Below are 24942 nucleotides of genomic sequence, written 5' to 3' on the forward strand. Positions count from 1 at the left end.
TATGCTTCTTAAGAAATCAGGTCACCTACCTCCTCCCTGCTGCCCTCGCCCCACCCCCTGCCCTGCCAATTCCACCTTTTTGCACTCTCAGCTTTGACTGAGATAAAAATTAAGATCTTACGATAAATTACCCTTAAGGGAATTGAAAGATATTTCAACGATTTTCTAACGAACTATGAAAGAAATTAATTCAATTATGTCCTACTTTTATTATTAGTTCTCTGTGGTACCTCTAAGTGGTAATATAAAATCATCGGGTTCCACATCACATTGAGACTGTCTTTCCAAACGATCTTTCTTTGGAAAACTGTTTTCCCAACAGAGAACATTAAGGATCTCTGCCATGTTCTAATATATCATTCTGCAAGTTAGTATTTCTACAGTCATGACAAACAGTGCTGGGGTCTCAGGGGACTCATGAACTCACCACTTCCTAGAGAAAAGGAGGCTGAGGGATGTGATACAGCCATCAAAATACATGAAAGCAGCACTATAAATTATAAAATGTAAGTCCTGCTTCCATCACGAAAAAGCACAAATTTCCCATCAAGACAAAAAGTAAAAGCAAACAAAAACATTCATGAGAATTTTCTCACTGAGAACTCATCCACGTTCATTTCTGGGATATGTGACTTTTTTTTTTTTTTTTTTTTTTGGTCTTCCTGGCACGTCTTCCTACCATGGAAGCCAGAAAGATCAAACACCTGCTCTTGCTGAACCCTGCTGCCCGGGACACGGGCACAACGACCTCAGCTCGGCCAGCCGATGCTCCTGGAATCATCTTTTACAGAGTCCTAGGGAGCGGTGGTGGTAGTTCCTGCACTCCTTGAGGGCCGGCCACCAGGACGGCGGCTCCCACAAAAGGCCATTCCTCTGGTACGATGTCAGCTTCGCTTCACCCACCTGTTCTTGGGTTTTGCCTATTTTCTAAGCTAGTTTCCACAGTCTTTCCATCAATGGAAAGGAGTTGTTTTCAGGAAGTTCTCTGCTTCCTCAGGTTCATCCACCACATCACAGGCCCTGAGCTGGGAGCACAGTAAAAGCTGCCCAGGCATCAGGTAGGAAAGGACGGAGCTGAAATAGCCACATAGTTCATAGCAGGAGCAGGAACTGCAGGTCCTAATTCTACTCTGAGATATTTACATGTGGTCAGATTCATAATGTAATTAGAAATTCATTACTACCGAATGCTCTCCATCAGCTCTTTTTTGTACCTACTTTATTGATTATTCGTTCATGCTGGCCCAGCAACCAATTCGTAGGCTCATAGGAGCAGGGAATTTTGTTTTCCATTTCTGCTTTCCTACCTCTTGGCTAGGGGGGTGGCATTCTGAAAGGGAATAACCCTTCTCCTTCTGCCCAAGCCAGACAGAAGGGTTCAGGGTTCCCCACCCCTGCCACGAGGTACTTTTTTTCCTAGCTATTAGGAAAAGATCTCCATTAAGTTTTCCTCTAAATCACCTCCGTAGGGGAAAGGGCCTGGCACATAACACGATTCAATAATGCTTTTGAATGAACCCTACTCAAACCCCTCTGACGCTGACTTCTTTCTAATGTTGCGGAAATGTTCCATCTCTAGAGACGATTAATTGCCGTGATTTAAGAAAGCATCCCTTTAGCTTTTGTTTAATTACTGGAAACACTGGAGCACGTATTTAATTTAACGGCATGGGTGACATTCTCAGTAAGCACTCAACAGTAAACTTTCTATAACAAGCCTTAGTTTAAATTGACTTTTTACTGCTGAATCCTATTCTTTGACTCATTTACATTATGCAATTGTGTGTTTATACGTTAAAAATGGATAGAATAAGACTTATTAAAAATCACAAAGAGATCAATTCATCCAACAATTATGGAGCACCTCTACATGCTAATCACCGCGATGACTGTTGTCTCTATCATACGAAACATGTTCTCTCTAACAAGATTTAATAGCAAGCAGTAATGCTGCATCACTGAATACATCAAAAGAAAAAGAATTTTCTGACACACTAAGTGGAACCAAGAAGGCATTAAGCAGTCTTCTTTTCTCCTACCTTCCCAGGGACCATTTATATGAAAGTCAAATGGTAGCACCGATCAAGAATTTGGAACATACATATTTGATTTTAGATTTGAAGAAATGTTGAGTTTTTAATCCCTCTTTCCTATAATTTAAAATCTTCAAATGATTTGAGACGCCCAAGAAGTCACACACCTGATATTACTGCGTCATTATTGTCAATGAGAAATAGTTTCTGAGTGATTTATGCATTAAATATTTACATCAGTTTTCTACAGATGTACCCTCTGTGTCCTTTAAAGCTATTTTAGTAATTATAGATGGTAACACTTGTATTCACAAGATCATCTACCTGTAGTTTTTAAAAAAAAAAAAAAAAAGCTTTAGTGTCCTGTAATTTTTTTTAAAATGATAGTTTACCAAAAACAAGACCACACTTCTATCTCTGTGTGGCTCAAATTCAACTCATGATGGAAGGTAATTTAGAGCCCCGTTCAGTCTCCATCCTTGAGCTTGCAATGACCTTGAATTAATGGTCGACCATAGCTTAAGAGTATCCAAGTATTAGATTTTATATATTCTCTCCTTAAGGATGTTTGTTTAAAAGAAGGAAAACATGATTGTGTATCTCTCACACTGATCTCTAAGTATGCAGACTATTTCGTCTGATTCTTGTACATCTTCAATAATCACTGTGGAATATAAGAGAAGGCAATCATTTCTGAGGATTGCTTATTAATCAAGACTTGCAAAACAGTGAGTAAGCCCCCAATATTCTAATGGGCTCACTTCTTAACAAACTCCAGACTAAGCAATCTCCTGCCTAAGGGCCAAGTCTAGCCAGCCAACTATTTTTGTAAACAAACTTTCATTGGAACAGTCATACCCACTTGTGAAGGTATTGTCTGAGGCTGCCTTTTTGCTGCAACAGCAGAGTTGAGCAGTTGTAACTATCTGGCCCAAACTATACATCATTCTAAAAATCTGAAACCATTTTGTAAAGGCTGTTGGCTCACTTTCAGCTGTGTTAACTCTTACGAAACGACAACAAAGTTTAACAGAGTTGCTAAATAACTCTAGAGAGATCTGGTGGGGGGTTTGAAGGGAAAGCGAGACATTTTAACATTTGTACCAGGGCGGCTGAAGTCACGGCTGACACCTTCATTGGTTAATTCGGAGAAAGGACACAGAGCTCAAACATTTACCTTCACCTACAGATGCCGGAGGGAGGGGGTTGGCCTAGATAATCTCTAAGCTATTCAAGCTTCATGATTGCTTCAAATGACTTAAGTAAAGCCATAAGCAAACTCAGAACCATGAGTACACAACTGAATAATAAATGTTTCATGGCACCTGCCTGAAGTGACAGCAGGGAAGTAATACATTGTAGAAAAATGGAAACCAGGATGGCTAAAAGAGGGTATGTGGAAGTTTCTCGTAAACTTCCTGAAGCTTTTCTGTAAGTTTGCAATTGTAACAAAAAGGTATAAAGATAGTTAAAACCAATTTTGCATGTTTGCACTTAAAAGGGAAAATTTCTGTTACCCTCCTCAACAAGCGAAGTTAACACAATAACTGCCATAATGGTTTTGTAAAACATACAAAGCATGTCCGGTACGTCCATGGAACCACGCAGGACTGAGGCTGAGGACCACCCTTATTCCAATTCTGCATCCTACATTTTACCCTTGGTACCTGTCTTACTTTATGGAAGATGAGCTAACTAAAACCAAAGGGATCAAAATACAGAATAGACACAAAAGAAGCCGAGGTGGAGAGAACAGCAGGAAAGAGAGCGAAGGAAAGGGGAAGCAATACTGTGAATAAAAGATCCTAGTTAATCAACAAACTATATCAACACGTTCCGACTGTTCACAAGTATTAGCAGACCTCTTTGATGTTTTCTTTGCCAGAATAGGAAGGAAACTTACTGAGAACCCTTGACTCATACAATATAAATACATCCTACGTACTTTATATGTGCATATTCCAAGAAGAGATAGGACTTTAATTTTATAAAATACAAACATCACGCTAACTGAACAAGTGCCTAGAGAGCCACACACATTCACATTGTTAAATATAGAAACTAACTGTAATGAGAATCATTATCTCCGGTTTCCAAGGATACCAAGATAAGCACTACTCCTAAATTGCAGTTCATTCAGCAAAGGGCACAGAGTAATTTATATTCAGGGTCATCCTCAGCTGACAGCAGATGTAAAAGGGGGACTAGGGTAAATCACCCGGTTTATATTATTCTATTCTGTTGCCTACTCCGGTTTCCAGTTACCACCACCCTCTGGTCCCAACCCTGGCCAATGTTTTCTAGGTGAAATTTGGAAAATCTGATTGTAAATATCAACTTCCCACAGGAGAAGAACCCACAAAGGGCAGGGCAGTCTGAGATGTGATTAATGCCGGGGGGTGGGGGTGAGGAGGGCTGGAATTCCCACTTGCTTTGTTTATGGAAAGGAGAGGAGGCTGGTTTTGTGTGTCTGTCTCACCAGTCGCCACCCCTCCCAGTGCCTATAAAGGAACTGTACAGTTAATTTCAACTTCCCACTCAACCAAGGCTGTCTATCCAAGCTATTAGAGCTTACCACTCCTAAGCTGCCATAGTTTCTAGAAGGAAATTCACCTTCAATTTGGTCTGCCTTCTAGACTCCACAATGTAGACTTTCCTATGATTACTATTTTTGTTTCTATAGTAACAAAAATATAAAAACTACTTTCTGACAACCTCAGAGATATGGCCTCGGCATCATTTCCTTGTTTATTCAAGACCATTTATTGATTGCTTTCAACATGACAGGCATCGTACTCGGGAAGACAGGCAGTGATGAGAGATGATAGGAAACTTCACTTTGGATCACCTGGGAAATAATCACAGGCCATGTCATGTAGGCAGTTTAAAAAGAGGGATTCTCCCTCTTAGTCAAATTTTCACTTACTACCATGGTGATATAGATTTCATGGACATTTTAGATTTATCTTCAACTATCAGAAAGTACATATAAAAATCTGATCCCAATGTAACTATGATTTTTTCATCTATTCTTCCCCTATTACCTATCTATCCAATACGGTAAGACTTCCCATGTAGCACTTGAGCCAGGACGGAGGTGGCTGCGAGGGGAGAAAAGGTCTGCCTGCCTTCATAGGCTTCCTGCTGATGGATAGGACACAGTGGATCAGGCTAAGCTTCTTAGCTTAATGTGATGATGGAGGGAAATAAGCCCTGTTTTTTGTTGCTGTTGTTTCTTACATGTTTATTTATTTTTGAAGGGGAGGGAGACAGAGCATGAGCAGGGGAGGGGCAGAGAGAGAGGGAGACACAGAATTCGAAGCAGGCTCCAGGCTCTGAGCTGTCAGCACAGAGCCCGACGCGGGGCTCCAACCCACAAACTGGGAGATCATGATCTGAGTCAAAGTTAGACACTAAACCAACTGAGCCACCCTGGACCCTCCTTTAAAAAAAAAAACAAAACAACTTTTTTTTTACTACTCAGCCCTTTTAAAAAATAGATTCACTGCTTTTGTACTGAAATCGTTTTCACACTCAATACATAATAGTACCACATTTAAAAACTATACGAAATGGGCAGTTAGTCTCAATTCTCTTAAAAGTTGTGTCAGTCAGTATTTTGGTATACTATCGTGACACCTATTTCTTACAAGGAGCAACATTTTGAGGTAAGATGGCTTCAGACAAGATTCTATGAGTCTTGAAAGTTCTGAAATGCTTTAAGTTGATAAGGTCGAATTAAACAGGCCACTGTTTAACCTTTCTCCTTGTCCCACCAGAAGCTAGAGCTCTGTATGACAAAAACGTAGGCACTTTCTCTGGTGAAACGACAAACACAAAAAAGCATTCACAAGTCCCGGGCAGAAAGGTCATCCTCTTTCAATACCTTTTCTGATAGCACAGACCAGCTTTCACAAACCTCTGAAGGCAGCAGCCCGCTCACGGCTATGACTGTAACGTCTAAACTACGGTCTTGCGTATTGCACACGTCTTGGAGAATACTTTCTGATGGCTCGCCCGCCTTCAGCTTCCTGAGGACTAGAAAGTGTACAACTGGCAATCCCCAAATCATAAAAGCAAAAACAAACGACAAAAACAAACACCCAAAAGCCCCTGAGAGCTGTCACAAATTTTTTTTTTTTTTAAGTGGATTAAGGACAACCAGGAAAGGACAGCTCCGACACCCGAGGCCGAGGCCACCATCCCCCGCGCGGGTCTGGCGCAGCCCGAATCCTGGGCCCAGCCTGGAGCCCTCCAGCCTCCAGCGCAGCCTCCGCGGGCCTCACCTCTCGGCGGAGGCTGCTGGCAGCGGGCACCGCGGTGCTCCCCGGTGCGGTCCCGCCGAGGTAGGGGGGTGTGGCTGGGGTGGCCGCGGCTAGCGGAAGGCGGAGGGGCGGCTCGGCTGCGGAGTAGAGGTGACACCGTAACCGGAGTTGTAAGGGGGAGGCGAGGGGAGCGGGAGCGGAGCGAGGCTGCCCGGAGGCTGGCTTCGGCCGCCGTGGCAGCGCCGGGGTGGGGGGCGCGGGGGCGCACGGGGGTCTCGGGGTGCGGAGAGTGTCAGCGCCGCTGGGTGCGTCGGGGTCCCGGCGTCCCGGGACGGTCGAGGTGGCCGCGTTGCGGGCGGAGGGCGCGCGGGGAGGCCGCCCACAGGTCGGCGCCCTCCCTCCGGGGACGCGCGGGGTGGGCCGGGGGCGGCGGGGGTCCGTGCCGGCGCGGCGCGCACTCACCTATGCACAGCTGGATGGCGTAGGCGTAGTAGGACCAGCCGAGCAGCAGGCTGATGAACACCACCGGGATCCAGTAGAGCACCCGCCGGCACCGCCGCCTGACGCTGCCCGGGCCCGAGGGCGCCATCTTCCAGCCGCATCCACCTGCCCAGCTCCGCCGCCGCCGCCGCCCGCGGGCCTGGCTCCGGGGCGGGCTGGCCGCGCCCCGCGCTCCCGGCGGGACGGGCCCGGGGGCGGCGGCCGGTTGCGCTGCGGCCACTGCCGCCGCCGTGGCGCTAAGTCCCCATCCCGCAGCCCCGAGCCAGCGCCGCGGACTCCCGGCTCCTCAGCCCGGGTGGAGGCGGAGGCAGCGAGAGGAGGGCGAGGAGGAGGAGGCGGAGGTGGAGGAGGAGGAGGAGGGGCGGGGGGAGGGCGAGGAAGGGGAGGATCGGAAGGAGGCGGCGGGAGTCTCCGCCCCGCCCCCGCCCGTCCCCGCCCCTCCGTCCCCCGGCTGCCTTCTCCCGCCGGGCCCGCTGCGCCCTCGGGCGGCCACCCATGCGCCCCGGGGCCCCTCGCGGCCCCGCGCCCCCTCGCCGCTGCCCCAGCCCCCCCCCCACCAGGGGCGCCCGCGGAGGGAGTGAAGGAGCCCATCTCGGCCCTCCCGCCTCCCCCTTGGAGCCTGGCTTCGGGGTAGAGAGGAGGAGGCGGGCGCCACGGCTCGGGTCGGCGGCACTGGCTGCGGGCGTCGGGCGAGGGGCGAGGGAGCCCCCCCCCAGCCCCCGCTGGCGCCCGCAACTCGGGGCCCCGTCCGGGAGCTGCAGCGGCCACACTTCGCGCAGACACGCGCGCGGGGGAGGGGAGGGTGACAGAACCGACCCGGGAAGCTGGCCTTGGGCGCACGGGACCCCTCACCTGCCGAGGCAGGTAGGGAGCCAGTGGCCCACCCGGATAGACGCGCCACTAGAAAGCCTTCAGGCGCTGAGGCAAGGGTCCCTCCCGGGCGTGGAAAATTCTCGCTTCAACTTGTGGGTCCAGGTAAACAGGCAGAGGGCAGCAAGGGCGGGGCCGATTGTCCAGACCTGCTGAATTGTCGTTTTGGGGGGCGACGAAGCGTACTTTGCCACACGGTTTTGGGGGGACGAAGGGGGACCGCGGTGCACCCCTCGGAAGGGTTGCGGGGCTGTCTGCTGGCGTGCAAGGGGACCGTGGAATGAGGAAGAAGCCCTGTGGTTGTGCATCCAGAGATCACCGGAGTTAGAATCACAGATGACTTGCTCTGGGAATCTGAACTCTTTTGTCACGTTACTTAGTGATTATGCATCACCATGCCCACCGCCGCCTGACACCGGAGTCCCGGGGTTCTTCCGTGGACTCTTTTCACCCCCAGCCCATTCTTCACTAGCATGCCTTCTTTTGTGGCGGCAATTCTAAATTTAGCATGTAGCTGGGTCTGGAGTGGTTGCTGAAAATCGTGGAGGGAATTCTAAAGGCAGTGAGACCAAAGCCCTAAAACACGAATGCTTTTGAGATTGTTTGCTTTTTAGCCTTCCTCTGATTCTGAACGCACCGATTCCAAAGGGAGACACCTCAATAAATGTACTGTATCTGAATTATATACATAATGACCATGCCTAGTATGCACAATTTTACTTAACATTAAAGAATGTATGTATTTAGGCCACACAGCAACCATATGGAATGAAAAAAAAAAAAAGGTTCTGAATGGCATAAATTCAGTCAAAGAAATTTAAGCTGTTCTGCCTTTGCGATTATTTTTCTGTTGATTAAAAAAGCAAGCTACTCTCTCCTGAAATAGCTACTATATCACACACACACACACACACACACACACACACACACACACACATCTCTTCACACTTCTATTCAAAAATGCAGAGAAAACGCCAGTCAAGTTTCTGTGGGATTTTAAATAATTGAAATGAGAACATTTCTGTTCCAGTGAATCATTTTATTTTGGTGCAACACCTAATACCCTTTATTCGGTACCCTGTAGGGTAGATTAGTATGAAAACATAACTTCCATGGAATCTTTAACTTTTCCCATGAATAGCAACCCTATGCTGCCACCAGAAGAATCTAAAGACAAAAAATAAAAGTCCCTACCAGTGAAGTGAGTGAGTAGCCGCATTTGGGCAGCAAGACGGTAAAAACGGACTCAACAGCCGCCGCCCCCGCCTGCCGTCCTCCCTGATTGCCTGCGTGTGTGGCATTAGCAGCAGTGTGCTGAGGGCGAATTTTAATGCCGTTTGCCTCATTATTAATGTCAAAGGCTCCTTCGTGGACTCCACCCCACCAAGACTAGCAAATCTGTGATGGAAGAAGGTCACCGATGATTCCTAAGGAATGAAATGCAAAGTCACACTTCCCATATGGGAGCAGTAGAATAAAGTACAAATTGAACCTGATTAGGTAGCAGATGCTGTTCCTCTCCTAATCGTTTTACCAGGGTCTGGAGGTCCAAAATGGAATAGGATCACACAGTTGACATATCTTTTATCCCTTTGGAGGAATGTGTAGGTGTAACATCTTTGAAGGAGTCTACGTTGTTATTACGTATCTAAAATGTTAAGTGTTCTCATTTGTAATAAATATTTGCGGAATAATCTCAACCTACTTTTAGCCATTTTAAGAATACTACTATTACTGGGTTCTTCAAGGATATCATTCTTATCTTAAAAAAAAAAAAAAAAAAAAAAAGAATGTAGCCCAGGAATAATCATCTCCAAAGTCACACAATGACAAGACTTATCTCTGCCTAGGCTCTAATTAGGCAGGCATAAGCATGCATTCACAAACGTAAGCTTTTGGGTTGAGTACCCAATCTCTAGATGTTAGGATCTAGTAAGAGTGGAGGTAAAGCTTTAATTTCAGAATAGAGAGGCTTTGATTTTTTTTTTTTTTTGCCTTATTTAAGGCTGTGCATCAACAGGAAGACAATTTGAAGGTCATAGACAATTAAGAAACTTCACTAGAGACTCTTTCACTAGAAGTACAGAAGGTTCAACTCACAAATTTTAGATATTCAATCATTACATCAAATTGTGAATTTCATGTGATAATTTTGATAAAACTGCTATGGCCATTTATGAAAAAGAGAGTCAGCTACAGCTAAAGAAGGAGAGGGCAACACTAACGGAAAGGGAATGGCCAGGCAAGCAGGGAGCCAAAGGGGGCCTACAAGAAGAGGAGAAAGGCTTCCTTACCAGGCCCAGCCAGACCCTAAGAAGATAATTCCATCCTTACCAGGCCTCTGCCTAGATGCTCTACCCACTCAGTAGTTTATCAAAGTCATTCACCTCCAAAATTTCAAAATCTCTATTATCAGACCCTGTTCCCACAGAGGAAACTTGATTTTCCTCTTCTGTCTCCAGTCAGGTACTTTGAACCACTCCCCCCTGATTCTGTGGTCCCCAGTCTCAAATCTATTTTACTATCATTGTTAAGACTCCAGATCTTCCTCCTTCTTCCAGAGCCAGATTAAAATGTTCACTTACTTCCTTTCAGAGTGTGAATCAAGAATAACATGGCAACCAAGCCTGGGGAGCCATGGACCCATCCTGAGTCTTGGACCACCATTCATGCTGTCTATCCCCTACCATCCTTAGGTCATGGTTTGAGCAAAACCACGCACCAGCAACGTTATTAGGTCACTGGCTCGATAGTTTCTCTTTGCTTCCAGAAGTGTTCTCGGAGGGAAACATTGCGTCTTTGAAGTGTAAAGTCGATTTGATTACTCTCAGGTATGTGAGAAGTGGATTGTATTGACATTGCTATTAGGATATGGTACGTGATAAATACCGCCTCCGAAATTTACAAGGACAGAAAGGAATGAAGTTGAGATCTGGATGCATTCCTTTACTTAGGATTCTCCCATCCTTCTTAGAGCGGTCAGCAAAAATATTGATGATCCTCTTTCATTACTTTCTTAAACTAAACTTAAATCCTTTTGTAAGTTATCAGTCCGTGACATCAGTGACGCTAGTGTTCATTAGCACTTTTATAACAGTGGCCAAGATACTCCCTGTGGGAGAATGGTAGCCTGCCCAAACCACATGTTGTTTCCGGACACAGGTAAAATAAAAGCCATTTCAGAGAGGGAATCTGGCTCAGGAAATGCGGTTACAAAGTAGTGCCAAGAGACACTTTGGCTCCCAGAGATCGACAGTTTGCAGTTAGCACAAAATGGAATGGAATATGATGAAAGATAACTGCAAAGGCTTAAGAAATAGGTGGTTGATTGGGTCAACACATTGGGGAAACTGTGAAGCGGGAAAAACTGGCAAACTTGGCCTTTCAAGCGCTCTAGGATCTCTATGGTGGTATTCACCTGTCTCACCACTAGATGGCAGGTGCATACCAAGGTGGTATTCACCTGTCTCACCACTAGATGGCAGGCGCACACCAAGCCGTGCGGCTCGGAATTTTTCAGAGATTTCAATAGCAGCGACCCTTAGCTTCACCGAGGCAAGTATCAATTACGAATTTAACTTCAATGCACAATTGTAACTAATTATAATTATATTTTAATTCCACAATGTATGTGATACTTTGGTGGCTAATGATTAATTACTAAAAAAGCAATATTTGGAAAATTGAAAAGAAATAAGAGAACATTTTTCTGTATAGCGAAGTCATTTTGATCATGCTTACTTACACTTCTTTACAGTTTGTGCTAGGGTTAATTTTTTTTTAGAAATAAATCAAAAGTTTTCACTTAAGTGAATGCTGTAGCCTACACTAACCTCCCTCCCTTGCCCCCAAATGGGAAGAAGGCAGTGTCTGTGAATCTAAAAGGTAGGCAGACTTTTACACCTCATGGGCTGGCAGCATCTTTAAGGAGTGACACAAAGACAAAGCTTCAATTAGACATTACTTGATGTGGCCATTGTGGAGTTGAAAGGTCAGTGGCTAGCAGACCAAGGGCCACAGAGTCCCGCATTGTGCTGGCAAGTGTCCAGTGCCATCAGGGCAAGTAATGGCATCCTCCGCAGACTGTTCTTGATGGCAGGATCTTGGCCACGCATCAGATTCTTCTCTGCTAACTCAAGCTTCATTCTTCTGGCTTCCTGTTGATTCTGTGGGGGGTGGGGGGTGGGGTCCGTAGACACGCAAAAACATTTTCGTGTGTGTGAGTCAACTGGCACTGACTTGTGTTTGCAACCAGGAGTGTTGACGGGATCATAGTTTTAATTTTATTCTGTATCCTGTTTCTTAAAGGATCAGTTTCAGTTCACGGACACTGAGGCACTATGAGAAATTAGGGATACAGGAAGTGGGGACAGAGGAACCTCCTTGGTGCCTTTCAAGTCATAGTGGCTAGACCTGCACTGTCCAATAAGTAGCTGCTAGCCATATGTAGCTCTTCAAACTTAAATTAATTTAAATAAAGTAAAAATTAAAAATTCTATTTTCTCAGTCATAGTAGCCACGTTTCAAGTGCCCGTAGTCATATGTATCTAGCAGCAACTGTACTGGACAGTGAAGGTCTAGAACATTTCCTTCATCAAAGGAAGTTCCACTGGATAGAACTGACTAGACATTTTATCTTGTCTGAATATTCATGAGTCGGGCTTTAGATTTATAAATGCAGCAAACAAAAAAGTTCCTTCTCTAATTAAAGAAACAAAAAAATGAAGGGTAGCAAAAAATTGAAAACATTTTTAGGCTCACAATATTAGGAGCTTTCTTTCTTTTTTTAAAAAAATTCTTTTAGTATTTATTTTTAGAGAGAGAGAGAGAGAGACCATGCACAAGTGGGGGAAGGGCAGAGAGAGAGGGAGACACAGAATCCGAAGCAGGCTCCAGGCTCTGAGCTGTCAACACAGAGCCCGAGGTGGGGCTGGAACCCAGGAGCTGGGAGATCATGACCTGAGCTGAAGTCGGATGCTTAATTAACCAACTGAGCCATCCAGGCACCCCTAGGAGCTTTCTTTCTTTGAAGATGTAAATTTAAAGACAAGGAGCCAGAAGGATCATAGCAGAGGGGGAAGAGGTAACACTAGATATTCTTCAATCTGAAGCTTGTATACAAATGATTGCTTTCAAAAGATATGCAGGGAGAAACTTATCAGAATACTGTACTCAAATTCCTATACAAAAAACTGAATCTTGGATTTAGCTTTTCAGCCAAGGGTGCTTGAAGATATAGCTTCCACACTAAGGAAAACTCCAACCTGTCTGTCTTCATCCACTGGGCATCAGGACCCTTTGTCTTTTGTTGGTTGAGCAGGTAATCATTGGGTTGCTCAAAGAATTGCCTATATTCAGCTCTGTCTTTGTCAAGCTGTAGGGTAGATTTAATGTGTCTTGCCCAGTGGTCTGTACAAACCCACATTAGCTCTGGTTCAAGACACCCTCTTCTCCATAAATAAATAAGTAAATAAATAAATATTAATTTTAAAAATATTTAATGTTTACTATTGAGAAGCATTTTTAGGTGTTGTGCAAAGACTTTCAATGTAACTTGAAGATCAAGCTCGGAGTGTGGTTTATAATGTGGAAAGGAAAAAAATTAACCAGGTTTTTTTTGGGCTATGAAAAGAACAGAGAAAATGACTAATAAATATTTAATGATGACATTTAACAAAAAAAGGCATGTTGGCTCAGATTTGTAGTAGAAAAATTTTGATCATCAGGGGTTCTTCCAACAGCTAGAATTTATCCAGTGTAAATTATGCCTTATGCCTCAGGATCTTTGAGTCTACAATTATTTTCAAGGATACTTAGACACTCCATATTCTGAATTTCTTTGGATTATTTCACTGGTTGATAACACTTTTCTCTGTTTGCTCACATGTCAGTCTCTTTGATAATGGATCATGCTATGAAATGCTAGCTTCATAGTGGAATATCAATGACCTTTATATCTGGAACATGAAGTGATGTAAGTTTTTGTTTCTCAAACACTCAAAATAGTGGTTGAGGGTTCAAAGTCCAAATGATCAGAGATCTTGGATTTTATGCTTTGAGCCAAATAATAAGCTTGAATAACAAATGTTCATTCTTTTAAGCATTCTCTTGAATATTTTTAATGGATAGAAATATTTTTAATAGATAAGTTAAATTGGACTTTATTTATATATGATGTGATAATGAAACTTTTCCAGTGGTAAAGATAGTGACCTATAGGAATTTATAATTATTCTTTAATTAGAAGCATCTCAGATACAATAAACTACACATATTTGAATACAGATTCCAGTGACTTAAACTAATGTTATAAACATCAATTTTCCATTATTTTGTTAAATATAGCAAGCACTTTCTCCAACACTGGAATAAAATATCTCGTTTGGCTGAAAGTACTAATTAATTTTCTTTATAAAAAGGTCAGTTATAACTACAACCCTTAGAAAATAGCTGGAATTTCCGATATGTTTACAAAATGTAAATATCATGAAACTGTTGAAGCTGCTTAAATATCAGCCGTGAACTTTTCAAAATTCATGTAGTGTATTATTTAACAAATGTTTATTGATTGCCTACTGTATGCTCAGGTACTGGGGATATTTAAACTAAATAACATGGTCTCTAGCTTCAAGGAGCTTATGGGTTAATGTTTATTTTTGAGAGAGAGAGAGAGAGAGAGAGAGAGAGCATGAGTGGGGGAGGGGCAGAGAAAGAGGGAGACACAGAATCTGAAGCACGTTCCAGGCTCTGAGCTGTCAGCACAGAGCCTGATGCAGGGCTTGAACTCAAGGACCGCAAGATTATGACCTGAGCCAAAGTCGGACGCTCAACCAACTGAGCCACCCAGGTGCCCCTTGGAGCTTATGGACCAATGTGAGACCAATGTACAAATACTTTCAGTAATGATCTAACTGTACATTTAGTACTGTGCCAAGCACATCGTGCCTGGAATGTGCCTAGAAGAGTAACAAAAACGGAATTTGTGCTAAAGTGGAAAGGATAAGGAAGAGTTTGCATCACAGAGAAATGGAAGGGATGGTTTTCTCGCACAGGGAATGCCTTCTTCTCTTGAGAGGCCTATTTTGGGAACTAGAAAGGAAGGGAATAGATTAGTCATGATCCAGCCAGAAAAGCAAAACCCACACCAGGTAGTTCAGTGGGAGGAACTTAATATGGGAAATTAAATTTAAAAAACGTTAGAAGATTGAAAGACCAACCATGGTGAAGTGAGACAAACACAAGATTGGCAACCGCAGGAGGTCACTTGCTCCTCAGAACAAGGGGAAGGTGGTGGTGCTACGGCCCACGATGATGGGTCGCCTGGTAAATACTGGGGGCCACTGAGGTGATGTAGCCACTGCTGGAGGCACAGTGGAGGGAGGGAGAAGAGAGAGAGAGAATGAGGGGGAGAGAGAAACACGAAATTTAGTTACAAGCCAGATGGCAAGGGAGCCTGGAGAACCTTGGTTTGCAGAACAGTGCCCTGAGCATAAAGCAAAACAGAAGAAGGATGAGGAATAATCTAAGACCAGACAGGCCACTGACCAACAGAAGGGAGCTTAGAGTAGAGGAACAGTCAAAGATGAAGTAGGTGTCAGCTCATTAAGACAAAAGAAAAAGAGGGCATCCGGGGGGGGGGGGGGCTAAACTGCTTGAGCGTCCGACTTGGGTTCAATCGTGATCCCATGGTGTGTGAGTTTGAGTCCTGCACCAGGCTCACTGCTGTCACCCTGTCACCTTCAGATCCTCTGTCCCCCTCTGTTTCTTCCCCTCCCTAGCTTGTGCGCTCTCTCTCTCTCTCTCTCAAAAAATAAATAAAACATTAAAAAAAAGAAAAGAAAAAGATATTGGGATGCTTGGATGGCTCAGCCAGTTGAGTGTCCAACTCTTGATTTCGCCTCAGGTCAGGATCCCAGGGTCATGGGATTGAGCCCCGTGTTGGGCTCCATTCTGAGTGAGGAGCCTGCTTAAGATTTTCTCTTTGTCTCTCCTTCTGCCCCCTCTCCTGCTAACACACACACACACACACAACTTTCTCTGTCAAATTAAAAAAAAAAAACGTCTTGTATGCTATTCAGAATTTGAATTTTTCCTAATAGCCACTAGAGAGCTTTTGAATAATTTAAAACAAGAGAACAAACTCTGGATATGAATTCCAGTTCTGCCACTTACTAGCTCTTTGATAGGAGAACAAGATGCTAAATTTACATTAGGGACATAATTCTGAAAGCACTATAGTGGATAAAGTGGAAAGACAGAAAAGAAAAGATTAGAAACCTTTGTTCTTGACCCCTTGCAAGAAAATGAAATCCTGACCTGGGACCATGGCAAAGGGGATGAAGAGGAGGGGGAAGATTCTAGGAAAAGCCAGAGGGATCTGAATAGGAAAGAGCAGATTTCCTAGATTTTGGAGTCTGCAGAAAGGGAAGCTGGGAGAAGGCCCAAGGGATGGACAGGTTCATAACCCCCACTAGGCTCATCATACACCATAGCAGGGCCCGAGTCCATTTTTGAACTTCCGAGATCTTGAGTTTCAGAATCCCTCTTCATGACCTCCAGTCTCCACTCGACTGCAGTCACCGAGGAAGAAAATGGCTCTGGCTGCCTCCGCTGCCATTAACCGTGACTTCTGAGAAGATGTTGTTTCTAAGTAACGTGCATAAAAGATCACAGAGTTAGAAAGGTGGAAATGGTTACTTCTTTCTCCTTTGGAGCTGCCTACACATCACCATTCCACGTAGGTAACTTAGGGCATCTGTGAGGTTTTCTTTGGAGATTTTATCTGAGTTACACCTTCATGTATACCGCCTCACACTCCGGTCCGGTTTGGTGTCGTTTAGGTTTGCTGCTCACTCAGTGTTAGGGGTGCAGCTTTGAAAAGTCACTTCCTTGTCCTCTGTGTTTTCGATGAAAAAGCAGAAGCAGTAAAGAGATCAGACAACTTGCCCAAGGTCATGCTGTGCTATCCGAGAACCTGAGTCAAGAACCCAGGCCGCCTGACTCCCAGCCTGCTGTTGTTTGCTGTCCGCTGCGAGTATAGAGTATAAAGGAACCGCCTTGGTGTCTTTAAAACTCCACATGTCGCTAGTTTCATTTAAGAAGCGAAGCCCCGGAAGTTAAAGGTCACAGGGGAACCAGTAAAATGCCATTGCTAGATTCTATTTAAAGAATATTAAATATGCCTGGGATAGGAAATATAGTCAGGTAGAAGATCTAATCTAGCAAAAGTGGAAGAATCACTTAGGGGCTGAGATGCTGTTGGCATTTGGGGCAAGACAGTTTATTCATTGCGCGGGACTGTCCTGAGCACCGGCTCATTCAGCATCCCTGGTCCCATTGCTCCCTAAATGCCAGGACCAACACTCCTAGACATTCTGACGAAACCATCCTCTCCCTGGAGACACTACCACCTTCAACACAACCACCATTAGACTAAAGAATAGTACAGAAGCTTCTATCTTTATCTTTTATGTTTATTATTTATTTTTTGAGAGAGGGAGAGACAGAGACAGAGTGTGAGCAGAGGAGGGGCAGAGAGAGAGGGAGACACAGCATCTGAAGCAGGCTCCAGGCTCTGAGCTGTCAGCACAGAGCCTGACGTGGGGCTCGAACTCACGGCCCGTGAGATCATGACGTGAGCCGCCGTCTGATGCTTAACCGACTGAGCCACCCAGGCACCCCCAGAAGTTTCTATCTTAAACAGATAGTGGAATGTAGGATTATTTTACCATAATGTCCATTTGCATAGAAAAAGAGTACATTTATGTTAAACTATATAATGAAATATCCTCATTTGGAAGAACGTTAAGTTTATTTCCAGAGACATCGAAGAAAAGATGAAGTTTTATCATGTCTGCATTGCACGCGTGTGGTCATATCTCAGGCCAGATATTAGAAATATAACGGAAGTACCTGGGTTAAAGAGTTCCGTTAACTTCAGGCGGTTGCACCAAAAAATCCGGGTGCGAATTCCAGTTTTGCCACTTACTAGCTCTTTGATCTTAAGCAAGTTACTGAAATTCTTCGACCTTTCTTAAGGATATTTGTTGTTTTCTCAACAAAAAAGATGGAAAAGCAACACGTGCAAGTCCTTTAATAAATCTAGTCATTCATCCACTCATTAAAGTTTGATGAGTTCCTGAGTTTGAGGTATTGTGATAGGTGATGATACATGGTGAGCCAAAAAACCACACCAAACACAACAAAGAACCTGCCTTAATGAAGTTTACAATACAGCTAAAGAAAATGTCCACGTTTGCAGCTGTTTTTTGAATGGGGATAACTTTATTAGGAGGTTCACTGGTGTGTACATCATCAAAAATATCCCGCTGGTTTGTATACTGTGTAAACGCACATAAAACCTGTTCAAGACATGTACTTCCAGATTCAAGAATTAATTTGGATGCCATGACCTACGATGTGGGCCCTCTGTTTGTGTCCAGAAGTGAAACTATTCATAACCCGTGTGGTATCTGGACATGTTCATTTGAACAATTGGATGTCCTAATGTATATTCCTCAAACTTCAAAGTCCATTTTTAGTATAAAAGCATAAATTTTACGCAAGATCTTTGGGATCTTCTCACCAAAGCAGGGCATCGTCCAGCTACTTTAAATAATCTCCCATGCTGGGTATTTCCATTTGCCCTTTCAGTTCCATTCTCTACCCTTCTTTGTGTTATGGGTGGCTCACCTTTTAAGATTTATAATCAAGGGACTCCTTCAAACTCTGGATTCTTGTTGGCTCAATCAGTCAGAGGCAGGCAGGTGATGGAGAGGGCCAGAGATAAAGCGGGGGGGGGGGGGCGGTTAGTGTTTGCTTCATTTCCCAGATGTATGAAGATCACAGCTTCTGTGACTAAAGCTACCCCCACTCTTTGTCTCATCAGACCTGGGCCAGGGCTAGTACCCAACTCCCTGGGGTGCTTGACTCTACTCTGTTGGTTTCCTTTTAGTAGATTCTTCTCAGTTACCACTCTTGAGTATGTTCTCTTCCCTACCTCTTCCACCATTGATATGACACTTTGCAAGACTGTCTATCAATCTGAGTGGTCTATTTTTTGCTGCATAAAAAAAGGACACAATGCCTACTGAATTCTCACTTAGAAAGTCAGTATTATGTTTAATTGCCTCTTGCAAAATAAAAAATCATAGACTTATACATTACCGAAAAATACATAACAGAAAATTTGGAGACAGAGAAAGACAGAAATCTCCCATGATATCACCAACTACCACAACCATTATTGTTATTTTAGTATGTTCTCATCTGGTCTCTCTTTGGTGCATATTTTTCCAACATACAATTTTGTGTTCTTTCATAAATTTATCACAAGTATTTCTCATATTACTCCATGGGCCTCAGAATGATTTTAAACAGTTCCGCAGTATTCTATTCTGTAGAAATACTATAATTCATCAAAGCATTCCTCTGTTGCTGAATATTTAGGTATGTTTTCTAAGTTCTCACTGGTATAACATAACATAAATAGCTTACCCAGCTCACATACTATTTCCCTTATATTTTGTTATTTTCTTTGGGTAGATTCCCAGAGATGAAATGAAATGAAAAAGTCAACTTTGAAAAATTATGCAGCTGTAGTAACGTTAAATATGTCCACAAATTCTTTGATATTCCTCCCTTCAGGAAGTGGAAGCTAATTCTCTTCTTGAGTATAGACTGGACTCACTTATAACAAATAGAATAAAGGAGAATTGATGGTAGAAAACTTCAAAACCTAGGTAAAAAAGTCACCATGACGTTCTCCTCTCTCTCAGATCAGCCCTATGGAGAGACCCATGTAGCAGGGGACAAAGCCTCCAGTGAACAGCCATGAGAGCGAGCCTTCTTGGAAGTGGCTACTCTGGCTTCAGCCATGCCCACAGTGTCTCAGCAGATGTCCAAGGTAGAGAAGGTCTTATCTCTAAGACATTCATGCGTGTGGCATTTGGATAGAGAGAAGCCAATAAGATACATAGGAGAGCCATAACGCTTTAAAGAGAAATCTATTCATAGAAACACTACTGGAGACAGAGATAGTAGTAGTGAAGAGGGTCCTTTGGACTTCCAAACTGCTTTAAGTTGGACACCTTGGAGGAAATCACACAGCTGCACATGTATATTACATTCCGTGAAAAAGGAGGGATGACTAAGATGGCAGAACCAAGAGCCCAGAGAGCAGCCCAGAGCCGTAGAGAAATTATTCCTGGGCAGGAAGAAGACTGAATCTTAACGAAGGACCTTCCAGCCTTTCAGCAAGGCTACAAACCACTGACTCCTTTATTCTTCCCAGCTTCCCCCCTTTTAAACAAGAATGTCTTGTTTAAATGGTTATCCTGTCTCTGTTCCACCATTGTATACTGGGTGTGTGTGTGTGTGTGTGTGTGTGTGTGTGTGTGTGGCAGGGGCAGGTAACTTGTCTCTGTTCTTCACACATCTTCAGGTTGAGAGAAGCTCTACTGAAGGACTGTACCCAAGGAGCCTCATCCATGCCAGAAACTAATTTAGATGATGAGATTCTGGAGTTTGAGCTGATGCATTAGATTTTGTGGACCTTATGAAGAGTGAGTATATTTTACATGTATGAAGAATGTAAGTAATTTGTGGACAGAGGATGGACTATGGTATTTTTAAATGTATCCCCTCAAGAGGTAGAGTCCAATCCCCCCCCTTCATGCGAGTGTCCGTGGACTTAATGACTCATTTCTAATGACTAGAATAAAGTAGAAGTGAGAGAGGGAAACTTGTACAACTGGGTTGTACAAGCCACTGTGCCTCTGTTCTCTTTCTCGGTTATTCTGGGAGAAGTTAGCTGCCATGGCATGAGCAGCTGAATGGAGTGGTCCACGTGGCAAGAAACAAGAGTCCTCCAAGAGAGCCATGTGCGTGAGCTTTCCTGGAAGTCAATCTTCCAGTTGTAGCCATGCCTTCAGATGACTAGTCCTAGCTCACAGCTTGATGGCAACCTCGTGAGAGACCCTGGGGCTGGATCACCCGGCTAAGCTGCTCCCGAATTCCCCACTCTCAGGAACTGGTGAGATATTAAATGTTTTCTTAGGATTCTGCACTTTGGGTACTTTGCCTGGTAGCAATAGATAACTAATATAGCACAAGGGGAAATATTCTTTTGTAGCATTTGTCAAATAAGTTCAAATATGAGGCACTTAGCGAACTTCCCAATCTCAGATAATCATGGCAAATTATTGCCCCTTGAGGTACAGGGAAAAAGCCAGTGAGACACAGAGGGGAAGTAAAGAGGAAGATAAAAGAAGAGAGGACTAAAAGAAGGAATAAAAGAAAAAATAGCAAGAGAAGGACACAGGAATGGTGTCCGTATTTCCTAGTTTACTCAGGACAGTCCCAGTTTGTAGTGTTGTCCTACTACAATTATAACTAGAATTCCCTTTCACTTTCGAGGGTCTTGGTTTGAAGGATAAATTATATGACTCTAGCTAGAGGCCAATATTTCAGTCTTCCATTCTCACTGTTTTTTGCCTTAATATTTTATCTTTTTCCCATGGCTTGTTGCCCCAGCCTCTTTCCAGTCTGTTCTGATACTAGCCCAGAGTCCTAACTTTCCCACCAAACCACAGCCTGTCACTGGCACCAGCTCCAGGAGTTAGAGGTCACCTCTGTCCACTCCCTCGTGTTCTTTCATCACAGTAAGCAGTTTGTCACAGCAGCAAAGAGATCAGTGTAGGAACTAGACAAGGGTCTGGATCTTGGTTGTATACCTGCTGGGGGAATTACTTAACTTCTTTAAGCCTCAGATATAAGCTTCAGAATAGAATATTATCTACTATCTTATAGGGATGTGGAAGATGTTAATGGGATTGTGTACATAATGTGCTTAGCACAGTGCCTGACATATATATGCTGGGCACTGTACCTTTGAGCATTTTATATGCATAACATATTTGACGAATATATGTTAGTTATAATCTTAACTTACTGTCACAGAAAACAAAGTCATCTCATTGAGGCTGAAGCACCTTAGGTGTCGGGACATGTATTTTACTGGGGAACCCTCAAGTACATGAGTACTTGTATTTATTAGTTTTAATGTTAGAAGGCAGAGACATGGTTAGGAAATGTGTTTAGGAGTAAGGTAAAAGTCAGGCAAAGACTATATTTGCTTTTCAGGCTTGATATGTTTTATTTTGCTCATTCATTCATTCATTCATTCATACATTTATCCACTTGTTCTTTCAACAAAGATATATTAGTTATCTACCAGATCACACGCACGATGCTAACCACAGGATTGAGCAATGCTTTGCAACAAGAATAAAGCTGTATTCCCACTTCTTCCAGGAAAACATTACATTTAAAAAAGGTGTTATGTGGGAATATGAGTGACTAGTGATCTGAAGCCAAATTAAAAAATATACACACACACACACACACACACACACACATGTATGTTTTTCAGGGTGACTAGATTTTATTTTAAATTAGTTTTGAGCAATAGAAGCAATTTGCTGCTATAAAAAGGAACAGGTTTTAGCTTTTGACTTGATTTTTTTTTAAACTAAGAGTGGGAAAATGCAAATTATGTGAATATATAATTCGGAATCCTGGTGATGGGAGCAGAAGGAGCTGACAGGAAGACAGAATTCTTTTTTTTTTTTTTTTGCCATAGGCAATCCTTTTCTCTGTTTTTAGGAAAAAAGAAAACTAGTAGACAGAAATAGTCCTAAGCACATGGATTATATATTTCATATGCATAGCATAAAATATTCAGTAAAGTTAAGTAGGTGTCTGAAAACCAAGAAACTCCAATACATGAAGGTGACGACAACAATTAAAGTAGGATGCCTTCAACCTATATGGTAGGTTTAAGGCATTTGGCAATATCTTTTTTTTTTTCATTTTTAAAAAAATATATATTTTCACTATTTTTAATTCCCTTTGATAATGAGCACCACTTTATACTTTTCAATAGCCCATGGATTTTTACCTCTGTGTTCATCTTCAAGGTCAAGTTTATGAACATGCTACAAATAAGCTAACTGTAAACTGTTAGGGATGTTTTTTAGGAGTAATAATAACCAACATTTATTAAGTGTTTGTTAAATTCAAAGCCGTACAGGCGATTTCCCCTCTAATTCTCACAACAGCCATGGGACTCCGCCGCTGTCATTGTCTTACCCCACATGTGAAAAAGGCATGGAAGGTGGAAGAACCTTGCTTGACTACAAAGGTAGGTGGTGACAGAGTCAGGATTTGAACCTGGGAGTCTGGCTCGAGACCCATGCTTAACCACACTATTTTGAATGGATGGGCTAAATGTTTTTCACCTGTTTATGGATATTTCCCAATTAGTCTCTTTTGAAAAAGTTATATCTTCTTGGGTTCTCTTTTAAGTCCTTGCCCTTGTCTCTGTTCTATCCAAGGATCATTTAACCTGATAAATATGCAAGTCGACACCTGTCTGCATGATGCACTGACTCATTCATTTAGCTGAAAGGTAGAAACCAAATTGGTTTTTTAAAATACATAGGAATCTAATTGAAAAATTTCATGAATCACCTTAATGAGAAACTAGTAACAGAATCTCAAGTACAGAGAGCCTCAGACAATTGCTTTTTAAAAGCCCTGGTCAACTATACATATTCATCTTGAATGAAAATGCCTCTCTAGCAAGACATTGCATGACAGTAGTAATCACTGAAGTTTAGGATGTGAAAACCATCTCAAGTGACTTAAATGATTGTTCCTTATTCTTCTGTGTTTGAGCATCATGATGTGTCTCCTTAGTATTGAATAGTGAGGTGGCCAGTATTCTTTCCAGCACTGGGTAAATTAAAGACAAACAAAATTGATAACATCTCGCTCTTATTTGTTCTTTATAAATTTACATTCTGCCGGATTTATAAGCTTCACTTTGTACCTTTTTCTTAAAGTTTATGTATTTATTTTGAGGTGGGGGGGGGGGGCGGAAGAGGCAGAGAGAGAGGGAGAGAGAATCCCCAGCGGGCTCCCATGAACCGTGAGATCATGACCTGAGCCGAAATCAAGAGTCGGTCACTTGACCGACTGAGCCACCCAGGCGCTCCGACTTTGTACCTTTTGAGAGTGCAGCCATTTGGAATTTGGTTGTTAAGGAGAGTCCCTAAGTTGTGTTGCTGAAATGTGAGGAATCCCTTCGGACGGTTCGCCGCAGCTCGCTGGGTGTCACTTCTCCCAGAGCGTAACACCCCGTGTTGCCCAACGCTGTGAGGGCATGAGCAGGCCGCTTACCATCCTGATGGCTTTTCTCCTGCCCTTTTTTCCTAATGGAAAATCATTTTTCCCATTGGAATTTTGAGACAATCAATATCCACTTGCAAATAGCATAAACTATTGCTTTTTCTTCATTTGTTTCTTACCACCCTATATCCCACCCAACCCACAGATGCCTTTGCACACTGGCCCAAATTTCCACAAACCAGGGCAAGAATGGCTGCATAAATTTTGGACCCTTCTGCAAAATGAAAATGCAGAGCTTTTTGTTCAAAAAAAAAAAAAAAAAAAAGCCAGGAAAAAACTAAGATAAAGCCTAAGTTTTTTTTTTTTTTTCCATGCTCTCTCTCGCTCAACTTGTCATGATGTTTTCTGTGTGCTATTTCTGTCACGTTCAGTAAATAAAAATTAATAATGTTAAATTATTAACGTGGCTTTCACCGTTCTTCATATTCTGCAATGCCAGTTGTGAATGCAGCTATCAGAGCATTTAATGACCATGTGGAATCATCAAAATTACATAATTCCTATTTCATGGGACCCCTTCCACTTGACCAGAAGAGGCATATCCAAGTTACTCAGGAAGGTTCTGGAGGAAGAGAGAGTTCATCCAGCAAAAAGCAGGCTGAGGTAGACTCCTTCAGGCATCGAGACACTTGCAAGGTGAGCGTGGGCCTTCACGGGTGCCCTGAGACCTTCTCCCATGACTCCGGATGCACCTGCATTTGTCCAGGCCTGACGGCTGCCGGTCCCCTCTCGTGCCAGCTGCTGGACTGATGCGTCTCCACGCTTAGGTGGAGAGCACCCTGGTGAAGTCCAGTCAGACGTCTCCACTTTCCACAGGCCTGATACTTCAACCCGCGTGGATAGGCAACCCCCCAGGGGACTGCAGGCTCTGAGTTAGAAAACTGTAAGTACTTAGATGAGGATTGGGTCAAAGGCTCATCTCCACTGAGCTGTGGCCTCTGGCTGCCTGCCGGCTCCTGATGTCTCGTGGCACTGCCAGTTAGGGCAGGATGTCCCCCACCATCCTATGCCCCAAAGTTTCG

At 43.4% G+C, this 24942-nt stretch overlaps 1 protein-coding gene and 1 long non-coding RNA gene across 5 annotated transcripts in view; one reads left to right on the top strand and one right to left on the bottom strand.

The window, feature by feature from the left end:
* The window catches only part of ZDHHC2 (zinc finger DHHC-type palmitoyltransferase 2), a 69828-nt gene extending 62713 nt beyond the window's left edge, over positions 1 to 7115 (bottom strand). Inside the window, exon 1 of the mRNA XM_045454934.1 lies at positions 6761 to 7115. Coding sequence (XP_045310890.1) covers positions 6761 to 6887 — 127 coding nt within the window. The 5' untranslated portion in view covers positions 6888 to 7115. The remainder of the gene's footprint in view (positions 1 to 6760) is intronic.
* On the top strand, positions 6268 to 24164 carry LOC123586110. 4 transcript variants are annotated; one of them, XR_006706604.1, is made up of 8 exons: positions 7306 to 7774; positions 10265 to 10365; positions 10440 to 10500; positions 13561 to 13643; positions 19447 to 19574; positions 20112 to 20260; positions 22789 to 22871; positions 24066 to 24164. It is a non-coding gene; the product is annotated as an uncharacterized LOC123586110 (long non-coding RNA). The 4 variants fall into 4 exon arrangements; XR_006706608.1 differs by lacking the exons at positions 7306 to 7774; positions 13561 to 13643 and adding an exon at positions 6268 to 6379; XR_006706602.1 differs by lacking the exon at positions 13561 to 13643.
* The last annotated feature ends 778 nt before the right edge of the window (positions 24165 to 24942 follow it).

This window comes from Leopardus geoffroyi, chromosome B1 (genome assembly GCF_018350155.1).
Source record: "Leopardus geoffroyi isolate Oge1 chromosome B1, O.geoffroyi_Oge1_pat1.0, whole genome shotgun sequence".
NCBI classification, from domain to species: Eukaryota; Metazoa; Chordata; class Mammalia; order Carnivora; family Felidae; genus Leopardus; species Leopardus geoffroyi.